The sequence below is a fragment of the Heterocephalus glaber genome, unplaced genomic scaffold, assembly GCF_053883595.1.
Source record: "Heterocephalus glaber isolate CG9 unplaced genomic scaffold, H.glaber_assembly_v1.0 deba00000546, whole genome shotgun sequence".
In the NCBI taxonomy this organism is placed as follows: Eukaryota; Metazoa; Chordata; class Mammalia; order Rodentia; family Bathyergidae; genus Heterocephalus; species Heterocephalus glaber.
The window spans coordinates 39,808,310-39,836,183 of record NW_028258147.1 but is presented as its reverse complement, the minus strand read 5'-3'; the positions used below and the strand labels follow the sequence as shown (position 1 = coordinate 39,836,183).

Below are 27,874 nucleotides of genomic sequence, written 5' to 3'. Positions count from 1 at the left end.
TGGCTAGAGAGCTACTAAAGAGCACAGCCACCCTAGATCATTCAGGTAAGCCAGAACCTGGCCTTTTATTTTGATATCTTTCCTGGGTGGATGCCGGCTATAGTTTGGGAACCACTGACCTGGTAAACTTGAAGGAAGATTGAGGCTAGTGACGGAAAATCATGAACTATTAAGCATAAGTATTGTGAAGAAGGAAGGATCCAAGTTTTGAGACCTGAAAGTTCTAAAATTTTAGGTATTCTAGTTAAAGTAAAAGAAAACACAACTTTGAATTCAAAACTATATGCAAAAGTGACTTGTACTGCAAATGAAAAACATTATACTAGAAACTGAATATTAGCACCTTAAAGGTCCTGGTCTCAGGTTCATCATGTGAAAATGAGAATTCCCTCTTAAGCCGCTGCATCCTTACTGCCTAGGATCCTTGCCAGCAAGGGGCCTGCAGAGGAAGCCAACTGACCCTGGCCTCAGCAGCCACAGTCAAACAAAAGATGCTCACTGTCCCAGGCTTCTAGCCCCAAGCTCCTGAAAACTCGGGACAACAGAGTTTTGTGAAGCTATTGTAGATGTTGAAGTGACAGGATAGACATTTATATAACTACAAATTTGTTTGCAGATTGCCCAGCAAAGATAAAAAGATCTTAGGGTTACCAAACTGCAAGGTACTGCTGTAGAGCATGACGAGATTGGGAAAAAATGAACTATTTTATCCTGTTAAGCTGAGGCAAACAGCAGTTGCTCAGGATTCTAAACAGATAGTTAATACTTCATCACTAATTGTTGGCTATTCCTCTGTAGATAACAGCAAGTCATCTAAAACAACCTCAGAAAGGGGCTGGGGATGTAGCTCAGTGGTTCTGCTGCCTGCCTCGCAAGCCCAAGGACCCAAATTTGATCCCCAGTACCAAAAATATGATAAAATAAAATAAAATAACCTCAGAAAAAGAGAGTCTTGCACATCCTACAGATATCTCCTTACTGATTTCCATAGTGGTTATACCAACTTACATTCCCACCAATGGAAAAGGGTTCCTTTTTCCCCATGGCCTCACCGGCATTTGTTACTGGTTGATTTCTTGATAATAGCCATTCTTTCTGGAGTGAGATGGAATCTCAGTGTTGTTTTAATTTGCATCTCTTGAATGACCAGCAATATTGAACATTTTTTCATGGATTTATTTGTATTTGTATTTATTTCTATTTGTATTTCTTCATCTGTGAAGAGTCTATATTCACTTCAGATCCCCATTTCTTGACTAGGTCTTTAATTATAGGTGTAATTCTTTTGAGTTCTCTGTATATTCTAGATATTAGTCCTTTGTCTGAGGAGTAGCTGGTAAAATTTTTCTCCCATTCTGTAGGTTGTCTCTTCACTTTATTGTTGGTTTCCTTTGATGTGAAGAAGGTTTGTAATTTGATGTGATCCCATTTATTGATTCTTAGTATTATTTCTTGTGCAACCGGGGTTTTGTTCAGAAAGTCTTTGCCTATTCCTGTCTTCAAGAGTTTTGTCTTCCAGCAGGCATAGGCAAAGACTAGCTATTATGAAGAAATAAACCAATAACAAATGCTGGTGGGGCTGTGGGGAAAAGGCGCCCTTTCTCCATTGTTTGTGGGAGTGTTGGTGGAACAAAATAGAAGATGCAGAAACAACTCCAGGCACACTCATCTATATTATCTTTGACAAAGGGGCCAAATCCTTCACTGGGGGAAAGATAGCCTCTTTAACAAATGGTGCTGGCTTTCTCTTCTAATGTTTAGATCACTGATTCATTTTGATTTTAGTTTAGTGCATGGTGAGAGATATGAGTCTAGGTTCAACCTTTGGCATGTGAATAGCCAGTTTCCCCAGCACCATCTGTTCGTGAACTACCTATCAGGTTACATTGAACTCTATGGGGAACTTTGATTTGGTTCATAACCAATTCAGTTTGCAACCAGAATTGTGGAATGAATTAAATTCATGAACTGAGGTACCATTGTATGAACATTTTGACTATATTGGTTGTGCCTATCTAGGAGCAGGAAATATCTTTTTATTTTCTGATTTCTTTTTCAATCTCCTTTTTCAGTGTACATCAGTTTTCATTGTAGAGGTCTTTCACTTCCTTGGTTAAGTTAATTCCTAAGAATTTCATTTTTCTTGATGCTGTTTCCCTAATTTCCCTCTTGGTGAGTTTGTAACCATGTACAGAAATGCTACTGACTTTTGAGTGTTGGCTTTGTATCCTGCTATGCTATCGAATTTGGATATTAGTTCTAGGAGTCTTGTTGGAGCTTTTGGAATATTCTATGTAGAGGACCTTGGCATCAGCAAATAATGATAGCTTAACTTCTTCCTTCCCTATCCATATCCCTTTTATTTCTTTCTCTTGTCTTATTGCTTTAGCTAATGTTTCAAAGACTACATTGAACAGAAGTGGTGATAGTGGACATCCTTGTCTTGTTCCTGATTTTAGAGGTAAAACTTTCAGCTCATCTGTTTGGTATGATGTTGGTTGTTGCTTTGTCATAGACGGCTTTTATTATGTTCAAATAGAGACCTTCTATTCCTATTTTCTTCAGAGTTTTTATCATGATTAGATGTTGGATGTTGTAAAGTACTTTTTTGCATCTATAAAGATGATCATGTGATTTTTGTCCTTGTGTTTATGTGGCGTATTACATTTATTAATTTGCGTATATTGAACCATCCCTGCATACCTGGAATGAATCCTACTTGGTCATGATATATGATCTTTTTGCTGATTTGCTGCTTTCTGTTTGCTAGTATCTTACTGAGGACTTTTGCATCTAGTTCATTAAAGAGATTGGCCTGCAGTTCTTTTATTTATTTATTTATTTATTTTGGTTGGGTCCTCTTCTGGTTTTTGAATCTAGATAATGCTAGCTTCCAGGAATGACTTTGGGTGTACTGCTTCCCTTAAATTTCATTAAAGAATTTGAGGCATACTGGCATTAAATCTTCTCTAAATTTCTTGTGAATCTTCTGGGACCTGGGCTTTTCTTGGTAGTTTTTATTATTTCTTCAGTTACACTGACTGATACTGGCTTATTCAGGATTTTTGTATCTCCTTGGTTCAGGTTTGGTAGTTCATATGTATCTAGGAATTTTTCCATTTTCTCTGAATTTTCCATTTTATTAGAGTAAGATTCTCAAAATAGTTACCAATAATCTTTGGATTTTGACATAATCCATTGTGATTTTCATCTTTTTCATTTTTAAATGCATGGATTTGGGTCCTTTCTTTTCTTATTTTGGTAAGGTTTACTAAGGGTTTGTCTATTTTGTTTAATCTTTCAAAGAACCAACTCTTTAACTCATTGATTCTTTGTATTTTTAAGTCTCAATTTCATTAATTTCTGCCTTGATCTTTATAATTTCCTTCATCATCTTAGGTTTGGGTTTGAATTGTTAGTGTTTTTCTATGACCTTGACATGCATCATTAAGTTTTTTACTTGAGCTTGTTCTGTTTTTGTTTTTTTTTAATGTGAGAATTCACTGCTATGAAATTCCCTCTTAGGACTGCTTTTATTGGATCCCATAGGTTCTGGTATGTTACAGTGGTATTATCATTTGATTTTAAACAATAATTTTTTTCTTTAATGTCATCTGTGAACCATTGACTATTCAAGAGAGTATTATTTAATTTTGATGTGTTTGCATAGTTTCTGTGGTGTCTTTTGCCATTGATTTCTAGCCTCACTGCACTGTGGTCCAATAATATGCAAGGGATAATTTCAATTCTTTTGCATTTACTTATTAAGCATGCTTTATTGGCTAGTATGTGGTGTATTTTGGAGAAAGTCCCATATGTTGCTGAGAAGAATGTGTATTTTGTTGATGTTGGATAGAACACTCTGTAGATATCTATTAAGTTCATTTGTTTAAAGGTTTGGTTTGATTCAGGTATTAATTTGTTGATTTTTTTTCCCAAGTTGACCTGTCTATTTGTGACAGTGAGGTCCTGAAGTTGAGTGCACTAGTTTATAATTTTTAACTTCCTGTTTAATTGTGCCGTGAACAAACATGGATCTGGGCTCTGACTGCCTCCTTTGTCCTCCACTAGGAGCAGGGACATATCTTTAATGGGACACTGCCACAGTGGACCACAAAAGATACCCAAAGGCTTGAAATCACAGAGAAACTTCTCTTCTCTTCTCGTCTCCTCTCTTCTCTTCTTTCTCTCTCTCTCTGCTTGTTTTATTTCATTTTTTTTGTTTTTGATTTTTTGTGAATGCAAGCATTAATGTTAGTTTCCTTCCTCTCTCTCTTTCTCTCTCTCTCTTCCCCCCCTTCTCTCTCTCTCTCCCTCTCTCTCTCTTTCCTGTCTTCTTTACCAGTTTCCTGCAGCTTAGGTAATCTTCCTTTGTCATTCAGCCTTGCTTCTAATCTCTTTTTCTTATATTTCTCTGTTTTTCCTCTTTTCCCTTTTAATATTTCTCCCATTAATTACTTCTGCCATATTTTTACTCACCATATAATTTTTTCTCCCTCTTTTTCTTTTATCTTCTAGTTCTTTCCAGTTTTTTGTTCTGCCTTTAGCTGGTTTTATCACCATCCTTCTGCTCCCAATAAGATCCTTTGTACCACTTCTTTCTCGTCCTTCTTTCATCATAGAGTTTAAGGTTTCAAAGTTTTCCTTTTGCATCCCTCCATTCCCAAACTCTATACCTTTAATATAGCCATAACCATAAATCTTTTGATATTTAACTCTGTAAAATTATTGTTGAATTCTTTTCTACAATTAGCAAAGATACAGCTGTTGCATTTAGTACCTATGAGCTGTAAGGCAATACCTGAGTCACCTTAATGTTTACATCATAATTGCCAGTTTCTTTAAGATTAAGAGTAATACATAACTGGTTCTTATAGTATGTTAATATCAAATTTGTCTCAGGCATTACTACTATAGCTGTTTCACTTGATATTAACAGGGTCACACAATTCTTTTTCTCTGTAAGCCATCACTCAGATTGGACATTAACCATACTAGAGTACATTCCTAGGGAACTCAGTTAGTGCGCTAACTACACTGCACCCTCCTTTTCCAAAATAACCAAAGTGGTCAAATCTCGGGGCTATGGCTAAACATTATAGTTAGCCATGCCCAAAGTGCATCACTGAAAAGTAACTAAATAGATCTCTAAGTGCTGTAGTTTTTAATGTAAAGATCTTTTACTTTCTTCATTAGGTTGATTCCTAGGTATTTCTTTTTTTTTTTTTTTTTGGATGCAATTGTGAAAGATGTTGTTTCCCTGTGTTTCTCTCTCAGTGAGTTTGTTATTTGTGTACAGGAATGTTAGTTCTTTTAAATAAGAGTGTTGACTTTGTATCCAGCTATGCTACTGAATTTGGTTATTAAATCTAGAAGTCTTTCGGTGGAGTTTTTGGGATCTTCTTTGTGGAGTATCTTATCATCCACAAATAATGATAATTTAACTTCTTCCTTTCCTATCCTTATTTCTTTTATTTCTTTCTCTTGTCTAATTGGTACAGTACTCTCAAAATAGAGATTGAAGAAGATATCAGAAAATGGAAAGATATCCTTTGTTCTTGGGTAGGTAGAACCAACATAGTGGAAATGGCCACACTCCCAAAATTGTTATACAGATTTAATGCAATCCAAATCAAAATACTATTTGCATACCTCACAGAACTAGATAAAACATTCCTAAAATTCATTTGGAACCAGAAGAGATCCAGAACAGCCAAAATAATTCTGGCAACAAAGATAAGGCAGGGGGCATCACAATCGTTGACTTGAAATTATACTACAAAGCTACTGTGATAAAAACAGCAAACCATTACCAAGCCTTGGCCAAGGTAGTCATGCTTTGATCTCTTTTATACTCTGAGCTTCAAAACATGCTTTTTTTTTTTTGGTACTGGGGATCGAACTCAGGACCCTTGTGCTTGCAAGGCAGGCGGCAGAACCACTGAGCTAAATTCCTGGCCAAAACATGCTTCTCATAAAGAAAGAATATATTAGGTAACAGGTAACAGGTTTTAGTTGCAATTCTAGTGTATTTTGTACAGAGATACGGAGGCTCAAGCTTGTTATGTATTCAGTGTAATGAAGAAATTTATTAAAACTTACTGGTACCATTCAGATTTGCCTGTGGTTATATTAGTTAGATAGCATTTGTTTTACTCCCAGGAGTATAAACCTGGAAGAATTTTTTTAACTCTGCCTTTTCTCAACTTTCCATTTCTCAAGTACCATGTTCATATAAAAAGATCTGCTGCTTAAGCCACATCTATGTGTAGCTTTTACTGCCCCTTTCCACTCTCTATTTTGTAGCTTCACCCATTAATACTGTTAGGAACCCAGGCTTGGGACCAGCAAGGCCATGGTTTCACTTTCCATCCCTTATTGCCATTTTTACAAGAACAAGCTGTTTTCCTTCAGCAAAGATGTACTTTCCTTTGACCAGCTCAGAGACCATAGCAAGGCATATGGGAATATACAGAGCATATGTGACCTCCTATACACTTAACACCACTATGGGAAAAACTCAAAGCTGAGTCCCTGGTGTCCTCCTGAAAGGTCATGAACAGCTCTGTCATATGAATACCAGAAAATTCTCTGCAAAGCATATTATTGTGGAGATATGTGTGAATCAGAGAGTAGGGCTTGTTCTCTGTAAGTGGCCCTCAGGCTCTACAGGACACTCAGGCAGCTGGATTACTAGATAGAAGGAAATCTCTTTTCCTCCTCTTTGGCTCAAAACTGAAGATTCCATCTATCCTTCCTTGTGCTTGTCTGTCTCTTCATCTACAGTTCCAAGTGCATCACAGACAGTTACACATTGCTATTGGCCCTTGAGCGCTTACCCTATGCTTAGTGCTCTACTACATGGGGCCATATGTGATCTCATTTAATTCTCAGTTTTGTGAGATGAGGAATTGTCATCATTCCCATTAATTTTCCCACAAGACAAGTAAGTCAGAGACATTTTCTGTCCAAGATAAACAACTGCTGAGAAATATAGCAGCTGCCCTTTGATACTTCCTCCATTTAGTCACTGCACCTTGTTCTTCAAACTTGAGTCAGATCAGAAACCCAGCCTACAGACCCAGCATGTGGTCAAAGTTACTATTTATTTTCACTCTGATCCAGTCCACTTTTTCTATGAAAAGCTGGGGTGTAAGAATAAGAATGCCAGGATACAGCCTAGAAGAAGGAGATAGTGTGTTAGTTCCCTACGGCTCAAATAACTGTTCACCACAAATTTAGTGGTGACAACAACACAAATTTATTACTTTACTGTACAAAGGTTAGAAATCCAAAGTAATTCTCATCAGCCTAGCATCAGTGTCTCACCAGAATTGTGTTTCTTCTGTGAGCTCTAAGGAACAATCCATTTTCCTGCCTTTTCTAGCTTGTGTCCCTTTCTTCCACGTTCAGAGCCAGTAAGGACTGGCAAAGCTTTCCTCATTGCATTCTCTGATTCTTACTCTCCTGCCTCCCCATTCCCCAGTTAACAACTTTATGATTATGTTGGGTTCACCAGAGTGATCCAAAATATTTGTAATATTTTAAGGTTAGCTCTTTGTCAGCCATAATTCCATAGGCTACTTCAATCCCTCCTTGACATATAACAATATATTCACAGGTTCCCAGGATTAGGACATGGATACCTTAGGAGAGGAGGAATATTTTTCTGCCTGCTAGGGCATATGTCAGAACCAAGGGTTGAAAAATTACAAACAGAGTGTTTTCTGAAAGTGTAAAATTATGGCCTTGTCAGATTAACTTTGACAATCCAAAGTAAAGAAAAAAAATCTTTTCCTTAATCTTGACTCTTCTGAAGTATGAAATAACGGTGCTGATTTTGCTAAATTCAGTGTCCTGGTCCTGGGACTGACGTGTTCACTCTTCTCAGCTTGTGGATGGCACAGAAATACAGCAACTGAATGTCCAGTGGCTGCGAGCACAGCTGGGCATTGTGTCCCAGGAGCCCATCCTGTTTGACTGCAGCATCGGGGGGAACATCGCCTATGGGGACAACAGCAGGACTGTGTCACAGGAAGAGATCGTGAAGGCAGCCAAGGAGGCCAACATCCACCAGTTCATCGAGTCGCTGCCCGAGGTAAGTGTCCCTCCACAGTAAGAGACCAGGAGCATGTAGCAGCCTCACTCCCTTGACGTTTGTTTTTTCTTCTCTTCCTTTTCTTTTATTTTTTAAAATCTTTTTTGGTTTTTTGAGACAGGGTCTTACTTTGTAGACCAGGATGGCTCAAACTCACAGTTATTGTCCTGTTTCAGCCTCTCAAGTGCTGGGATCACAAGCATGCATGGCCATGCTCGGCTTTCTTTTCTTTCTTTCTTTCTCCTTCCTTCCTTCTCTCCTTCCTTTTTCCCTCCCCTCACCCACATTCTCCCATTCTCCCATCCTTCCTTTGTGGTACTGAGGATAAAATCCAGGGCCTGACAGGTTCAATCATTCTATATTGGGGTTTACTGAAAGGCTCTTATCACAGTTCCTGTCCCAGTTAGCAATTTGTTTACTTGGTCACCTGAGTCTCCCTGAATGAAAGCAAAAATGTGTGAGGGAAAAACTGCAGGGTGAAGAGACCTAGAATAGTTCTTGGATTTGTGGGTTTGAGGCTCCTCCAGCTTTAATCCTAGGAATAAGAAGGATGTGTGGGAGGCTTTTCCCTCCAAGTCCAAGCCCTACAAGCCTACAGGCAGCATCAGTGGCCATGCTGCTTCTGACACTGCTTGAGAAGCAAGCATGATGATCTCTTCCTTTTTCACTTCCTTCTACAACCTTGAAGAACTTCTTGAAGCTTTAAGCATGGCCCTGTAAAGTCAGGCCAGGCCAGAGAAACTGACCCGTGGCAGAAAGAGGGCTCTCTATGAATAACCACCGGGGTGACTGTGGTATCTTGTAATCTCTAATTGTACATGTTGTGGGCCCCAAGATCCATTTATAGGGTTGATTGATGAAATCTTCCCAGGGCTGTTGTGTTATGGATGTTTTCCAAATTTCTCTAGCAAGTTAGATAAATGCAACCACTCTCATCTCTTAGGGCTGGCTAGATCCTGTTTTGAAAAACATAGCAATTTAGCTAACCTACCTCTTCCCATTTTCACTGTTATGTTGTTTATTATAAGATAGTGCCCCTAAAAATAAAGCTCAATAATTTCTACCCAATGCGGAGGGCAGTCTTCTCAGGTGAAGGGTAGCAGCACCAAATGGCCCTAACTTCTTCCAAGATTTCCCTTGTCTTTAAGCTCTTATTTAAATACTGCTGCCTCCAAGCACAGGCTAAAGAAGCGTCACTGTCCCCCTTTTCTTTAATAGTCTAGTCCAACCATGGACAATTGACTCTTCTTGAGACTTAAGCATTGAAAGTATAAAATTATGACACCCTGTGCTAATGAGAAATCAGTGGTTCTCAAAGGATGGACATGGGAACTTATTAGAAATGCAGATCTTTAGGCCCCACCTTAAATGTACTGACTAAGAAATTCTGGCTGTAGAAAGCAGTAGTCTGGGATTTAAATAGCTTGGGTGATGCAGATTATAAAACACAAACATAGATAATGACTATTATCCAGTATTTAAGTATAACCAGTTACTCTGGGGTTTACACAGAGACCCCACCTTTCTGGATTCTTCTGTATCTGTCACACAGCACACCTGTAGACACCATGACTCTTTTTTCCATTTAAGTTCTGCTATCTATCTACAGATCCACTTCTGAGTGATTAGCACTAGGACTCACCTACTCCTGCAGAGGCTGGCTTAGCTTCTCATTCCTATAGGGTTATAACACTGTCTTCCCCTGCCTCAGGAGGATCAGTGCTATCAGTGCAACCTGGTGACAACTACACTCACATGAGACACTTCTATGTATTTGCCTTCTAAGGCAGCGAAGCTCCATGGTGGAGTTAGTTTTGAGTCTGCCAAAACATCAGCAGGGGTTTTCTCCATTTTCAAATGGGAAACTTTGTTCTGAGCACCAGACTAGATGTGTTAAATATCACAAATAAAAAAGCCGGTACCACATTTTATAACCTATGGGACACAAAGCAGTCCTAAGAGGGAAGTTTACAGCTGTGAATGCCCACATCAGAAACACAAAGGAAGGGCCGGGGATTCAACTCAGTGGTGCCTTGCCTGCTTGGCAAGCGCAAAGTCCTGAGTTTGTTTCTTGATATGAAAAAAACAACAACAACAACAACAAAAAACCCAGAGTGAGCCCAAATAACCCAAGGATGCACTTCAAGGTCCTAGGAAAATAACAATCCAAATACAAAACTAGCATAAAGAAGGAAATTGTAAAGATCAGAGCAGAAATGATTTCAGATTAAAATAGTACAATGAATCAATGAATCGAAGAGCTGGTTCTTTAAAAGAATAAACAAAATAGACAAATCTTTAACTGTACAAAAAAGGAAAACAAGGACCCAATTCAATGCAATTAGAAATGAACAAGGAGACCACAGACACTGCTGAAATCCGGAAAATTATTGCTACTTTGAAAACTTTGAAAACCTATACTCCAATAAATTGGAGAATTCAAAAGAAATGGATAAATTTCTAGATACATATGAATTACCAAAGCTGAACCAAGAAATATGAAAACTGAATTCAATAACAGATGATGAAACTGATTCAGTAATAAAAAAACCTACCAACTAAGGAAAGCCCAGTACATAATGGATTCACCACTAAATTCTACAAGAATTTCAAGGAATATCTCCCACCAGTACTCTTCAGACTCCTTAATGAAACTGAAAGGAAAAGAGTACTCCCAAATTCATTCCTAGGAGCAAGCTTTACTCTGATTCCAAAACCAGACAAAACTCCAACCAAAAAGAACTACAGAGTAATCTCTTTAATGAATGTTGGATGCAAAAATACTGACAAACAGAGTACAAGAAATCATCAAAAGCATCATCCATCCTGACCTAATGGGCTTCATTCCAGGGATGCAAGGTTGTTTCAACACATGAAAATCAGTAAATGTAATACAACACATGAACAAAAGTAAAGACAGAAACCATACAATCATCTCAATAGATGCAGAAAAAAGCCATGACAAAAATCCAACATCAATCTATTCATGATAGAATCCCTGAAGAAAATATAGAAGGACCTTATCTCATTCTGATATAAACCATTCATTACAAACCTACTGCCAACATCATATTAAATAGGGAAAAGCTAAACGCTTTCCCTCTAAAATCAGGAAAAAGACAAGAATGTCCACTATGACTACTCTTCTTCAATATAGTAGTCAAATCTTTAGCCAGAGCAATCAGACAAGACAAAGAAGTAAAAGGCATATGTATGAGAAAGGAAGAAGCCAACTTTTATTTGCAAATGACATCATCATTCACATAGAATGTGCAAAAAATTACACCAGAAACTCCTAGAATTAATAATCAAATAAAATAGTGTAACAGTTTACAAAATTCAACACTTACAAATCAATACCATTCTCATACACCACTAATGAACTCACTGAGAAAGAAATTAAGAAAATAATACCATTCTATTGAGAATTGATGCTGTTGACATCAAGAAAAATTAGATACTTAGTAATTAACCTAACCAAGAAAGTGAAAGACCTCTTTTACAAAAATTATATCATTCAGAAATAGATCGAGGAAGAAAGACATCAGAAAAAGGAAAGATATCCCCCTTTTTTTGATAGGCAGAATAAATATAATAAAAAATGTCCAAATTCACAAAACCGATATATAGATTTAACTAAAACTTGGAGGCAGCCTATATGTCTATCAGAAGATGAATGACTAAAGAAAATATGGTATGCAACATGGCTGAATAGAGGAGGAGCTACATTGGAGCTACTCAGAGAAAATTAACTAAAAACACAGGTAATTGGAAGAATGGGAGAGACATACATCCTGACATCAAAAGCAATCTGAAAAAGAGACTAATAGATCAAACAAAACATAGGCATAGGACTTCATAAAACAGCACACCAGCCCACAGGGCTGCAGCTGCATGGTATACTAAGCAAGTATCGCCATACTGGGAAGTCTTCAAAAAATTGATGGACTTCAAAAGTGCCGCTTACTGAAGGCTCCTATAAGGCCCCTTGCCTCGTCTGCCTTCCTCCACACAGACTGTATAGCCTGGCAGCGCATTTCACCAGCACACAGGAGCCACCAGGAAACTGCTCCTTCCCCAGTGAGTGGGCAGCCAGCTTTTTCTTTTCTGTCATGTGCCCTAGCTGCTAACTGGTTACCCTAGCAACAACAAAGTTAGGAACTGCAGCGCAGCAGGAGGCAGTGAAGGAAGTGAGTGGGGAACCAGTGGCTTGAGAGAAAGATGCAGATGCTCGGAATTTGAACAACCTTGGGAGGTCAGCACTTAACCCACTGGAGAGGAGATTGAAGGGAAACTGAGCAGCCCCAGCAGCGACAGTACCCCACCACCACTGGACAACAAGCAGTGCGACAGGATAGAGACCTGCCAGTGGGGCTGAAACAGAGGAGGCTGTGCAAAGACCAGGAGGAGCCAGCTGTACACTGGACGGGAAGCATCCCTGGGCTGTCCCTGCCTGAGGGCACCACAGCAACTGGGAGAGTGGTGGAGAAGCAATCACTGTGAGGAAATCTGAGTGGGCAGCCCCCAGGACATCTGGAAAGCTGCTGGCTGAAGAACGGCACCAGCTTTCATATCTGGAGCCCCAAATCAGCCCTGTACCCAGCACTAATCCTACTGCAGACTTGGCAGGGTTTACCCAGCACAGTATGGGGACAATACTTGCCTTAGACAGTACCACAGAACTGTGGACACCAGAAGAATTTTTTTTCTTTCATTTTACTTTTTCTGTCTAGTTGGTGGTTTTTTCCTTAGGTTGTTTAGGTTCTTATATTTATTTTTTTGTTGTTTTACTCATCTTCCTTCTCTCCTCACCTATCTGTCTTGATTTTAGGATATTTTCATGTAAGTGAACATTGTCTCTTGTCTTTGTGGTTCACTTTGAAATTCTTTTGCTTCATCTTTCATTCTTTCTCTCCTTCCCTCTTCTCCAGTTTCCCAAAGCTTAGATGATCATCCTTTGTCCTCCAGCCTTGCCTCTACTGTATTTCCCTTAATTTATCTTTCTATTTTGTCCCCTATCCCTCTTAAATTCACTCACCATAGAGTAAAACCACTCCACTAAGGGGAAACTCATTGCATATAAGTTCCTGGATTATGTTGGATTTTGTTACTTAACTGTAGATCTTGCTCCTATGGTTAAAGGTACCAAATTAATAGTTACCAGTTTGTCAATTTCTGGGCTGTGCTTGATGCTATTGTTATTGTTAATTGTACTACTTTAGCCAGAATGTCATATTTATTGTAATCAGTTGTTCTCCCTTGTATGACAACACTTTGATTGGGGTCTTAACCATCACCATAATCCAGTACCAAAGCACTGGGTGCTGAGCCAAACAGATAGCAACTTTTCTTTTTCTTTTTTTTTTGCAAACTGGGAACTTTAGTATAAATAAGAGGTCCCGGGGGACAAAGAGGGCCCTGGGGACTTCCATAACTTAACACTCTTCAAAAGCACAGAGGACAGCAAGGGGCAGGATGGAGTAGGGGCTCAGAGTGGGAGCCATGCCCTGCTCTGCCCTCTCACCCAGGGGCACACTGCAGAACTGGGGTTCTGGTGGCAGGGAGCTTCTCCCCAGGAATGACCAGTCACATGCCAGGGACAGGGATATGGGTTAACACTGATGTTTCAGTGGAAGGATTACAGTACTTGGCAATGGGTGGGAACAGGGCTGAGGTCACAGGGGCCACTATGTCCCCCATGTCTGGGCCAGTTTGGGGGACCCCTGATATTTGTGCAGGCCAGGAGACCAGAGCAGTCCTTCCTTTGTGCTTAGTCTTGTTAACAGGTTGATCTGTGAAGTCAGCAGGGAGGGTTATGGCCAGGAGGCTGGGAGCATGGGGTGGAGGACCTCAACATCCATGGCTTCACACCACTGTGCCACTTGGGGAGTTGCCTGGCTGGGAGGAGATGCCTGCCTTGCCAGGCCAGGCCCAGGTGCAGATGAAGCCCTCCTGGCAGCGGTGATGATGCAGTCCTCCAGGAACAACAGCACTGTCAGGTGCTCCTGGGTGATCTTCTTGCACACCAGGGACTCCAGGAATGGCACATCGTGGATGCGTGGGCACAGCGCGGTGCCCAGCACCTTGGCAGGGTCCAGGCAGCTGCAGGGGGCAGGGCTGCTGGGCTTGTCGCCACCACTGCCTTCACTGCCGCCTCAGCTGATGTTGCCCAGGCTATGGTAGCGCTTGTGCTCCTTTTCGGACCTTTGGTCCTGCCGCTCCTGCAGCGTGAGTGTGGTAAAGTGGCCAATGCTGAACAGCGTGCCGGGCTCCGATGCAGCACCTGGGCCGCCAGCCTTGCCACCGCCTGCTGGGTGCGGGAGGCTGTTAGAGCGGGACAGGGAGTGGGGCAGGGGGCCCGGGCCAGGCTCCGGACCCCTCGAGCTGCCAGTGGCTGGCGGCGTGGCACCCGGGGTGCTAGGAAGAGTGTGTGTGCGGGTCAGGGGCGGGTGTGGGGAAAGCACGTCTTCCGTGAGGTCCCACAGGCAGAACTGCGTGTCCTGACCTGCTGAACTGAAGCGGTAAGTGATGGACCCAGCCTCGGGCAGCAGGGAGAGCGGGGCACCCCTACCTGCGCCCGGGCCAGCGGCCTCAGGCTCCTCCTCCTCCTCGCCACTCCCATCCCCGTCACCACTGCCCGCTGTCACCTCTTCAGCCCGCGTGGTATAGGGGCCAAAAGCCACAGCGTTGACCCAGGATTTGTGACCGTGGCCTCGAGCCACCACGCAGCCCTCAGTGAAGGACCACATGGTGACCAGGTCGTCTTCACCCTCTGTCACTACAGAGCAGCCGTCGGGGCGCCAGTACATGTAGAACTCTTCATGAGCCCCTGCAGGAGCACAGAGTCAAAGTGGAAGATGCACAGGCAGCTGTCCTGGCTGACACAGGCCAGGTGGCGGCCGTCAGGCGAGAAGGCAAACTTGTTGAGGGGCCTTTCGCCCACTGCCCACTTGGCCAGCGGGTTGCAGGGTGCTTTGCTTTTGGTGGCATAGACAGCAAAGCCCCTGCCCTGCTTCAGCAGGCTGCACTGGGGTGGGGCCGAGGCACATGGGTGGCTGACATTGTACAGGTACAGGTGGCCGCTAGCATGGGAAGCCAGGAACAGGCTCTCAGATTCACACAGCCACTTGAGATGTTACCTTGGTCTTGTCAGTCAGCCGCTCCTCATTGACTAGCTTGCTGGTGTCCTTCATGATGAGGTCCAAGTATTGCACCTGGCTGGCCGAGAAACCCACCAGCAGGGAGATGGTCTCCGTGGCAGCAGTGAACTGGTTGAAGTCATAGCAAGTGGGATGGTTGCCCTTGTAGATCTGCTTGTCGATGGGCTTCTTGAGGTCAAAGGACCACTGGCTCCCAGGGCGGCAGCAGCTGGGATAGAAATAAAGCTTGCGGCCCAAGATGAAGCAGACGCAGTCTCCTGCGCCCATCCCACGAGCGTGGCAGGGCGGCTCCCTGGCCCCGAGCCTTCGGGATCCCTGAGGCCCACGAGGCTGAGGCCCAAGGCTGGCAGTGAGGGCCCGGGCCAGGGACTGCAGGCGGCAGGGACGACGCCGGGCCTGCAACGGCGAGGCCAGAGGTAGAGGCAGAGCCGGGCTGGGGATGCAGTGGCTAGGGCAGCACCAGGGTCTGGGGGGAGGCCCGGATAGCAACTTCTGATCCTTAATACATTGGGAAGGGAGGATCTTGGGACAGGTACAAAGACCAAGAATCACATATGTCCAGAAGACATCTCTGAGGAATAGACATTTTCTAGGAAAGCCTTCATACTAGTGATAAAGCAATCTTCCATAAGAAGTTTACAAGCATCAACACAGAAAACAAAATGAAATTAAAAATTAGAAAATGACAAGACACAGAAGCAAAATGCAACCCCAGACCTCTAGCCCACTAAGGAAAAGTCCAGGGCACAATGAGATAAAGGACACCGGAAGCCACCCACCTGAATTTTCTGTAATTATAGCCACAGAATTAAAAAACAAAAACCACACGCATGAGGCTATAGAAAAAATAATCTCTCAGGTAAAAAAAGAAATGATCAAAATGAAGGACATGCACAAAGAATGTAAAGTAGACACAAATAAAAAAATAGAGGACCTTAGGAAAATGATTGAAACCATCAATGTCCAACATAGGAAAGAAATGGAATCTATGAAGCAGATTCAAACAGATATCCAGGAAATTAAGATTTCCTTTGAAAGTATACGGAACTGATTGAACGAAGGTGAGGACACAATATCAAATCTAGAAGACAGGATTGTGGTTAGCTACCACAAAAAGAAAGATATCTTAAAAATAGCAAGGGGCCATGAAAAATGAATCTAATAACTGCAAGATGATCCAAAGAAGAACAACATAAGATTGACCAGAGTCAATGAGAAAGCTGGAGATGGAGAAAATGCCATAAAAAAACTATTCACAGAAGTAATGGCAGAAAGCTTCCCAAACATGGAAAAACAATTTAACATACAGATAGGTAAGGCATGTAGAACTCCAATTAGCCATGACCAAAATAAATCTACACCAAGGAATATAATTATCAAAATTCCAGAAATTCAGCACTAGAACAGAGTATTAAAAGCTGTTAGAGAAAAGAAACAAAGCATCTCCATAGAAAGTCCTTCAGAATCACAGCAGACTTATCAATGCAAACCCTTAAGTCAAGGAGAGCTTGGAGTGAAATATTTCAGGTCCTGAACAATAATAACTTCCAACTCAGATTGATGCACTCTGCAAACCTGTCTTTCAAAATCAGTGCAAAAAAAAAGAGAGAAAAAAAATCAGCACACAAATAAGATGGTTTCATAGCAAAGAACAACTGAAGAAACTTATGACTACTAAACCAGCTCTATAAAATGTTCTACAGGACATTTTAGAAAGAGATAATGAAAACCACAATTCTGAGAACACCAGTAGATATAAGCCACCAGGGAGGACAAGCAGTTAAACAGCAGGGAAAGACTGGGAACCAACAGCAGGCAAATAATATGACAAGGATAAGCCAATACATATCACTTATATCCATCAAAGTAAATGGTCTCAATTCACCAATTTAAATAAACAAACTGGCAGAAAGAATCAAGAAACAAGATCTAACAATATGCTGCATAGAAGAAACACATTTAGTTCAAAAAGAAATTCACAGACTGAAAATCAAAGGATGGAAAAGAATAATCTATGCAATAGATACCTAGAAAATAGCAGGGACAGTTATTCTATTTGAAGACAATGTGAACTTCAAGCCAAATTGATCAAGAGACAAAGAAGGTCACTACATATTTGTTCAGGAAAAATTCCAAGAAGAGATAACAATAAAAATATATATACAGCAAATATTGGTGCACTCAACTATATAAAACAAATATTAACAAACATGAAAAATCTAATAGGCACTAATACAGTTGTAATGGGGGACCTTAATATTCCACTGTTACAAAACTAGACAAAAATCAACTCAACAAAAATCAACAAAAAAAGATCAGAACTGAACCAAACCTGTGAACAAATGAACTTAGTGGATGTCTACAGTGTTCTACCCCACAACATAAGAATACACATTGTTCTAAGCTGCACATGAGACATTCTACAAAATAGACCATATACAAGCCCATGGAACATGCTTAAATAAATGCAAAAGAATTGAAATTATCCCATGCATATTATCTGACTGTAGTGCAATGAAATTTGAAATCAACAACAAAAGAAACCACAAAAACTCCATAAGCACATAGAAACTAAAGAACACCCTCTTGAACAACCAATGAGTCACAGAGGAAATTAAAGAAGAAATTAAACAGTATATACAGTTAAGTGATAATGCAGATACAACATACTGGAACTTATCAGATGCAATGAAAGCAGTCCTAAGAGGGAAATTTATAGTGGTAAATTCTCACATCAGGAAAACAGAACAAGTTCAAATAAACAAACTAATGTTGAACCTCAAATGACAAGAAAAAGAACAAGTCAAGTCCAAAGCTCATACAAGGGAGAAAATTATAAAGATCAGAACAGAAATGAATACAATTGAAACTAAGAAAACAATACAAAGAATCAATGAATCAAAAAGTTGATTGTTTGAAAGATTAAATAAAGTTGACAAACCCTTAGCCAACCTTGTAAAAAAAAGAAGGAAAGACTCAAATCCATGCAATTAGGAATGAAAATGGTGAAATCTCAGTGAATCTTTTGGCAATACAGAAGATCATCAATACTTTCTTGGAGAACTTGTACTTTAATATGATGAAAACACAGAAGCAATGGACAGATTCCTAGACAATATGAATTACCAAAGTTAAATCAAAAAGTTATAAAAATTCTAAATAAGTCAATATCAGTCAATGAAATTTAAATGATAAGAAACTACCAACAAAGAAGAGCCCAAGTCGTTATGGACTCATTGCCGAATTCTACAAGAAATTTAGAGATCCCATGCCACTACTGCTCACACTCTTTAATGAAATTAAAAGGGAAGCAATACTTCCAAACTCATTCCTGGAAGCAAGTATTACCTTGATACCAAAACCAAAGAAGGACCCAACCAAAAAAGAGAACTAGAGGCCAATCTCCCAATGAACATAAACACAAAAATCCTCAATAAGATACAGGCAAACAATGCAACAAATCATAATGAAGATTATACAGCATGACTAAGTAGGATTCATCCCAGGATGCAGGGCTGGTTCAACATAGGCAAATCTATAAATATAATACACCATATTAACAGAGCCAATGACAACATTCCAAGAGGAAACATTCCTAAAATTCATTTGTATCCAGAAGAGACCTAGAATGGCAAAACATGGTTATCTCAATAGATGCAGAAAAAGCATTTGCCAAAGTCCAACACCCCTTCATGATAAAAATCATACAGAAAATTGGAATAGATGGTCTTTATCTCAATCTGATAAAAGCCATCTATGACAAACCAACAGCCAACATCATACTATATGGTTAAAAACTGAAATCTTTTACTCTAAAATCAGGAACAAGTCAAGGATGTCCTCTATCACCACTTCTATTCAATATAATTCTGGAAACATTTGAACAATTAGACAAGACAGAGAAATAAAAGGAATAAGGATAAGATAGGAAGAAGTTAAATTATTATTATTTGCAGATGAGGTGATACTCATAGATGACCCTAAAAACTCCACCAAAAGATTTAATAACCAAATTCAGTAGCGTAGCTAGATACAAAGTCAACACTCAAAAATCAATAGCATTCCTGTACACAAATAAATTCACTGAGAGAGAAATTAGGGAAACAATGACTTTCACAATAGCATCAAAAAAGATGAACTACTTAGGAATCAATCTCACAAAGGAAGTAAAAGATCTTTACATCAAAAATTACAGTGCTCTGAAAAAGGAGATCAAAGAGCATATCAGAAAATGAAAGATATCCCTTGCTCTTGAGAAGGAAGAACCAACATACTGAAAATGGCTATACTCCCAAATTGTTACACAGATTTATTACAATCCCAATCAAAATACCATTAGCATACCTCACAGAACTAAGAGAAAACATTCCTAAAATTTATTTGGAACCACAAGAGACCTAGAATAGCAAAAACAATTCCGGGCAACAAAGGCAAGGCAGGGGGCATTACAATCCCTGACTTGAAATTGTACTATAGAGCTACTGTGATAAAAAAAAAAACCAGCATGGTACAAGCAAAAAACAGAATTGAGGATCAATAGAACCATTAGAAGATGGAGAAACAACCCTAAACACACTTAGCCACCTTATATTCAAAAAAGGGGCCAAATATGTTCACTGGAAGAAAGATAGCCTTTTTAATAAGTCCTACTGGAAAAATTGACTTTTCACATGCCAAAGACTAAAACTAGACCCCTGTTTCTCACCATGTACTGAACTAAAATACAAATGGATTAAAGACCTACATATTGAAACAGAAACACTGAATCTGCTGGAAGAGACAGTAGGTAGAACTCTTGCGGAGGTAGATGTAGGCAAAGACTTCATGAACAAAACCCTGATTGCGTGGGAAATACCACAAAGAATCAACAACTGGGATCTCATCTTACTAAAAAGCTTCTGCACAGCAAAAGAAATCACCAACAGAGTGAAAAGGCAACCCACAGTGGTAAAAATTTTACCTAGTTGTTTATCTCAGACAAAGGACTAATATCTAGAACATATAAAACATTGAAAAAATCAGATCCTCCAGATTTAAAGACTTGATGCAAAAATGGGCATCTGAGATGAATACACACTTTTCAGATGAACAGCAAATAAATATATGAAAAAATATTCACAGCATTGGCCATTTGAGAGAATGGAAATTAGAACAACACTGAGATTCCATCTCCAGAAAGAATGGCTATTATCTAGAAATCAATCAACAACAAATGCTGGCAGGGGTATAGGGAAAAAGGAACCCTTCTCCACTGTTGGTGGGAGTGGAGACTGGTGCAACCACCATGGAAATCAATGTGGAGATTCCTCAAAAAACTAGGATTAGAGGCACATTTGACCCAACTATTCCCTTTCTGAGAATCTTCCCAAAACAATTAAAAGCATAATACCACAGTGATATATGCACACTCATGTATATGATAGCATAGTTTGTAAGAGCTAAATCATGGCAGCAATCCAAATGCCCATCAATGGAAGAATGGATAAAAAAGATGTGGGTTTTTTTTATACAACAAAGTACTACTCAGCCATAAAGAAAGGATAAATGGATGCACCTTGATAGCATACTCTTAAGTGAAATAAATCAGACACACATATGTAAGTATTGCATTGTCTCTCTGGTGTAAGAAACTGAAAGTGTAAATGAGGACCAAACTATATAATAGGAATTGTGTAATAGGGAGAAATTGTTCCAAAGAATTGGAGAACTATGGAGGGGGGAGGGAAAAGGGGAGGAAGAGAATAGACAAAAAAAATGAGAAAAGAAGGATAAAATGGAAACAAAGCTTTGTAAAAGAGGGGAAGAAGGGTTGATGGGATAGGAGGGGAGGGGAATGCAGAAAATAAGAGGAATCAAAAGCATTTGGTGCTTGAATTTTTGGGGATTTTTATGATGTTCAGATTACTGAACATTTAAATGTTCTCATCAAATTTAAACACTCATGTTGAATATTGTATTTTTATAGTTGAATGAGTTCAGTTTTGAAGATGTAGATGACCTATTCCTATCGCACTGTAATATTTTATGAGTATGACAGCAGGTTTTCTACTCTTCAGTTGATGATATTGAGTGATTCTACTAATTTGATATGGCTTGAAAATTCTCAGCAAAGAACTATCCATGTATATTAAAGAAATAGTGGCTTTCATTTTTTCCTTGGGTACACAAAAGTGAACCAACTATGACATTAATATATGTATACCTTTAATTTCACTTTTACAACAAGTTAAGAAAACATTTATCCAACCAAAACAGTAGACGAGTTTTTCTCAATGCCCACTTAAAAATATGAGACAAGGTAGAGCCCAAGATTTGGCAGTTTATTGAATATAAGATGGGTTGAATATAAAGTAATTTATGTGTCCATGAAAAGAGAGATCTCTTAAAACTAGTAAGAGACGTTGAGAAATCAATCAAACAGCTCCTAGATAACACAAAGAAGAATAATATAAGACTGATAGGAGTCCATGAAAAAGCAGGAGAAAGTACAAATGACATAAAAAAAACTGTTCACAGAATCAATGACAGAAAACTTCCCAAACAGATCAAAAGAATTTGACATACAGATCAGTGAGGCATATAGGACTTCAACTAGCCATGATCAAAAATATCTACACCTACACATATAATAGTCAAGATCCCAGAAACCAAACAGAAGAACAAAATACTACAAGCAATTAGAGAAAAGAAACAAATCACATGCAAAGGAAAGCCCATCAGAATCACAGCAGACTTTTCAACACAAACCCTCAAATCAAGGAGAGCCTGGAGTGAGGTACTTCAAGCCATAGAAGAAAACAAAGTCCAACCTAGACCGTTGTATCCTGAAAAATTATCTTTCAAAATTGATGGGGAAATAAAATACTTCCATGACAAAGAACACCTGAGAAACTTCATGAATATGAAACCAGCACTCCAAACAATTCTAAAAAATATCCTAGGAAAAGACAATGAAGGTCACAACTCCATGAGGCCCAACAGAACACATGCATCAGGTAAGGCAAGAAATTAAAAGGAGATGGGGAAAAAATGAAAAAGAGCCAGCAACAGGAAAATAACATGACAATGATAAGTCAATATATATCACTTATAACCATCAATGTCAATAGCCTCAACTCACCAATCAAAAGAAACAGACTGGCAGAATGAATTAAGAAGCAAAATCCAACAATATGCTGTATACAAGAAACTTACCTAGTTCAAAAAGAAACTTATAGATTGAAAGTAAAAGGATGGAAAGCAGTTTTCCATGTGACAGAAACCAGGAAAAATAGCAGGGGTAGCTATCTTATTTACAGATAAAGTAAGTTTCAAACCACATCTAATTAATAGAGACAAAGAAGGTCACTACATCCTTGTAAAGGAAACAAGCCAAGAGGAAGAGATGACAATCATAAATATATATGCACCAAATACTAATGACCCAACTATAAAAAACAAATATTAAGAGACATGAAAAACTAAATAAGCACCAATACAATTGTAGTGGGGGACCTCAATACCCCACTGTCACAAATAGACAGATCATCTAGACAAAAAAATCAACAACGAAATGCTAGAACTGAACCAAGCTTTTGAACAAATGGACTTAATAGACATCTACAGTGTTCCACCCCACAAAATCAGAATATATATTTTTTTCAGCTGCACAGGGGTCATTCTCTAAAAACAGACCACATAGTAATTCATAGAACAGGTTTCAGTAAATCCAAAGGAATTGAAGTTATCCCGTGTATATTATCAGACCATAGTGCAATTAAACTGGAGATCAATAGCATATGAAACTGCAAGAATTTCACAAACACATGGAAATTGAATAACACTAACACTCTCCTGAACAACCAATGGGTCACAGAGGAAATTAAAAAAGAAATTAGACAGTTTTTGCAATTAAATGATAATGCCAATACAAAATACAGGAATCTGTGGAACACAATGAAAGCAGTTCTATGAGGGAAATTCATAGCAGTTAATGCCCACACTAGGAAAACAGAACAAGCTCAAATAAACAAAATAATGGTGAAACTTAAGCTTCTAGGAAAAGAAGAGCAAGACAAACCCAAACCTCATACCAGGCAGGAAATTATAAAGATCAGAGCAGAAATCCATGCAATGGAGACTAAGAGAATGATACAAAAAAATCAACGAATTGAAGAGTTGGTTTTTGAAAGAATAAATAAAATCAATAAACCCTTAGTGAACCTTATCAAAAAAAGGAAAGAAAAGTCTCAAATCCGTGCAATTAGGAATGAAAAAGGTGAAATCATAAAAGATTCAGCAGAAATCCAGAGGATCATCAATACCTACTTTGAGAACCTGTACTCTAATAAAGTGGAAAACACAGAAGAAATGGACAGATTTTTAGATACATATGAATTACCAAAGTTGAACAAAAAAGACATAAAAATTCTAAACACATCAATTACAATCAGTGAAACTGAAAACATAATTAAAAATTTACCAACAAAGAAAAGGCCAGGTCCTGATGGCTTCACTGCCAAATTCTACAAGACATTTAGAGAAGAACTATTGCCAATACTCCTTAAACTTTTCAATGAAATTGAAAGGGAAACAATACTCCCAAATTCATTTCTGGAAGCAAGTGTTACTTTGATTCCAAAACCAGGGAAAGATCCAACCAAAACGGAGAACTACAGGCCAATCTCCCAATGAACATAGATGTAAAAATCCTCAATACGATACTGGCACGCAGCATACAGAGGGTCATCAAGAAGATCATACACCATGACCAAGTCAGATTTATCCCAGGGATGCAAGGATGGTTCAACATACATAAATCAATAAATGTAATACACTGTATAAACAGAGACAAGGACAAAAACCATATGATCATCTCAATAGATGCAGAAACAGCATTTGGCAAAATTCAACACCCATTCATGATAAAACCCTGCAAAAAATTGGAATAGAGGGTCTTTATCTCAACTTGATAATGGCTATCTATGAAAAACCAACAGCCAACATCATACTAAATGGTCAAAAACTTCATGCTAAAATCAGGAACAAGACAAGGATGTCCACTATCACCACTCCTGTTCAATATAATTTTGGAAACATTAGCCACAGCAATTAGACAAGAGAAAGAAATAAAAGGAATAAAGATAGGAAAGGAAGAAGTTAAACTGTCATTATTTGCTGACGATATGATTCTCTACATATCATCTACTACTCTACATTGAAGACCCAAAAAACTCCACCAAAAGACTTCTGGACTTAATTGACGGATACAGTAGAGTAGCTGGATACAAGGTCAACACTCAAAAAAACTATAGCCTTCTTGTACACAAATAACAGACCCACTGAGAGAGAAATTAGGGAAACAATCCCTTTCACAATAGCATCCAAAAATTGAAATATCTAGGAATCAGTATAACAAAGGAAGCAAAAGTCCTCTCTATTGAGAACTACACACTCTGTAAAAAGAGATCAAAGAGGATATAAGAAAATGGAAAGACATCCCTTGTTCCTGTGTAGGAAGAACCAATATAGTTAAAATGGCCATACTTCCAAAGCTGCTATGCAGATTCAATGCAATCCTGATTGAAATCCCAAAAGAATATTTCACAGGTCTAGAGAAAACAATCCAAAAATTCATTTGGAACCAGAAGAGACCTAGAAGAGCAAAAGCAATTCTAGGCAACAGAGTCATTGCAGGGGGTATCACAATCCCCAACTTGAAACTATACTACAAAGCCACTGAGTTAAAAACAGCATGGTACTGGCAAAGAAACAGACCTTAGGATCAGTGGAATAGACTAGAAGATACAGAAACAACTCCAGACTCAGCTACCTCATCTTTGACAAAGAAGTCAACCATCCTCACTGGAGGAAAGATAGCCTCTTCAATAAATAGTGTTGGAAAAACGGGATTTCAGCTTGCCAAAGATTAAAACTAGACCCCTATCTTTCACCATACATTAAACTAAAATTGAAATGGATTAAAGATCTAAATATTAAAACAGAAACACTAAACTTGCTGGAAGATAAGTTAGGTAGAACTCTTTTTTTTGTTTGTTTTTTTGCTTAAATTCTTTTATTGCTACATTTTAGGTATAAAATATGTTTACATCTATCATTGGGTGCTTGTTCCTGTACATGATTTATCTTGGTTCTTATTTTTTCCCCAGCTCTTGAAGACATTAGCATAGGAAAAAACTTTATGAACAAATCCTCAGTAGCATGGGAACTAGCACAAAGAATCAACAACTGGGATCTCATTTTATTAAAAAGCTTCTGCCCTGCAAGAGAAACCTCCAACAGAGCTAAGAGACAACCTACAATTTGGGAAAAAAATTTTACCAGTTGTTCCTCAGACAAAGATCAACTATCTAGAATCTATAAAGAACTTAAAAAAATCAGACCCCCCAAATATAAAGACCCAGTTAAAAAATGGGCATCTGAAATGAACAGACATTTCTCAGACAAAGAAGTAAAAGCAGCAAATAAATACATGAAAAAATGTTCAACATCACTGGTCATTGGAGAGATGCAGATGAAAAGCAACACTGAGATTCCACCTCACCCCAGAAAGAATGGCTGCTATCAAGAAATCAACCATTAACAAATGCTCGTGGGGTTGTGGGGAGAAAGGAACCCTTCTCCATTGTTGGTGGGAGTGCAGACTGGTGCAACCACTGTGGAAATCAATATGGAGATATCTCAAACAACTAGGATTAGAAGTCTCATTTGACCCAGCTATTTCTCTGCTGGGTATCTTCCCAAAAGAATCATACCACAGTGATATATGCTCACCCATGTTTACAGCAGCACAGTTTGTAATAGCACAAACTTGGAAACAGCCCAAATGCCCATCAGCTGGAGATTGGATAACGAAGATGTGGTTTTTCTGTAAAATGGAGTACTACACCTCAGCCATAAAGAATGAAAAACTAGAGACATTTATAGCTAAGTGGATGCACATTGAGGCCATACTCTTTAGTGAACTAAATAGGACACGCATGTGTAAATAATGAAGTTTCTCTGGTGTGAAAAACTAAAAGTGTAAATAAGGATCAAAATGTATAATTGATATTGTGAAATAGGAAGAAATTGTCTAAAGGAGTAGGGGAAGTGAGAGGGGTAGGGGAAAGGAAAGAAGGGAAAAGAAAAAATATGAGAAAAGGAAAAAAATAGAAACAGACATTGTCAATAGGGAAGGGTGGAGGGGGTGAAGGGGGGCAGGGGAATGGGGGAAAAAAGAAGAACCAAGATACATCGTGTAAAGGTACAAGATCCCAATGATGAATGTAACTATTGTATACATAAATTGTAACAGTAAGCTTAATGAAAAAAAAAGTAATTTATTACTACTGGTTGGAAATTTTTAATTGGTTCATTGCCCATTGAGGTTCATGTTCTGGTAAATCATATTATTAAATTTTGCCTGTTTTAAAAAAAGGAAATGCAGTATTTATAAACAGTGGAGTAGTAAAATGATAAATTTGAGTCATTTGTAGGAAAATGCATGCACTTTTGACTATAACGTTAAGTGAAGTAAATCATACACACAAGCTTAAATAATACATTCTTTCTCTTACATGAGAAATAGCAAAAAGAAGATAGATAATAGGAAACAGTGAGATATAACTTTTGCAAAAGGGAAGTGGACTAAGAAGGAAGAGAGATGGAGATGAAGGAAGGGAATTAAGATGGGTTAATAATTAAATTGCATTATGTACATGACCTACTCCCCCAATCAATGTAATCCTTATGTGCTGCAAATATATACTAATAAAACATAGCCAATACTGTATAGAATACAAATTTTATAGGCAAAATCCAGGTGTAAGTATCAGAGCCTAATGTCACAGTATAATTTCAGCCTAGATAAACATGCTATCACATTTCATTTTTGCTTTCCTCTATATAGTTTAGTTTCTGTCCCTATCAGCCTATTTAATAGTTAATGAGAATTCTCTATTTAAAATTTTAAAGCATACTTCAGTTTTAAAAGTAAGATAGGTATCACGGGCCGGGGATTTAGCTCAGTGGTTCCAGTGCCTGCCTCTCAAGTGCAAGGTCCCGAGTTCAATCCCCAGTACCAAAAAAACTCAAAAAACGAAAAGTAAGATATCAAAGTGGAGTTCCTTAACATCCATTGAAATGATTTAAATCTTGGAAGATGGCTTCATAAAAACAAACACAAAAAGGCTAACATCTAAATACTTTTTACTTTCTTTAAAATCATGCAGGGAGCATCACCTGTTGGTTATAAGTATGGGGAGCTTCAATTATCATGTATATAGCAGATATACAGCTTCAAAGAAAATTTCTTTCCTCCTAACAATTTTTTTCCCGAACATAATGAATCCAGCAAATCAAAGACAATAATATTGCAACACTGTTCTTCCTTTAAAAAATTTAGGCTGATTTATGGTAAAGTATACAAGTGGAAGGCCCAAATGTCTATTTTTCATAATAAAGAGCAAACCTACCATATAGTGCCTTTGTGTTGCTTAACTCTGTACACATCCATTGTTAGTTTCTGAACCTAAATTTTCTAATTGTCCTCTCAGAAAATTAATCTCTTTTCTATGTGCAAAATGTGTGTTTGACCTTTACTATCAGTTTGACTTTTATACTAACAGAATTCTAT

At 38.7% G+C, this 27,874-nt stretch overlaps 1 protein-coding gene and 1 pseudogene across 5 annotated transcripts in view; one reads left to right on the top strand and one right to left on the bottom strand.

The window, feature by feature from the left end:
• The window catches only part of LOC101713196 (ATP-dependent translocase ABCB1), a 152,246-nt gene that overhangs the window by 120,082 nt on the left and 4,290 nt on the right, over positions 1-27,874 (top strand). For all 4 annotated transcript variants that reach the window (XM_087204495.1, XM_004862427.3, XM_013078708.3 and 1 more), the window contains one exon: positions 7,892-8,098. In XM_087204495.1, coding sequence (XP_087060621.1) covers positions 7,892-8,098 — 207 coding nt within the window. The remainder of the gene's footprint in view (positions 1-7,891; positions 8,099-27,874) is intronic.
• Positions 5,202-27,754, bottom strand: LOC106010856 (dystrophia myotonica WD repeat-containing protein pseudogene; annotated as a pseudogene). The gene is made up of 2 exons (XR_015448606.1): positions 27,740-27,754; positions 5,202-15,706 (listed from the first exon to the last, which is right to left on the bottom strand). The product of XR_015448606.1 is annotated as a dystrophia myotonica WD repeat-containing protein pseudogene (transcript).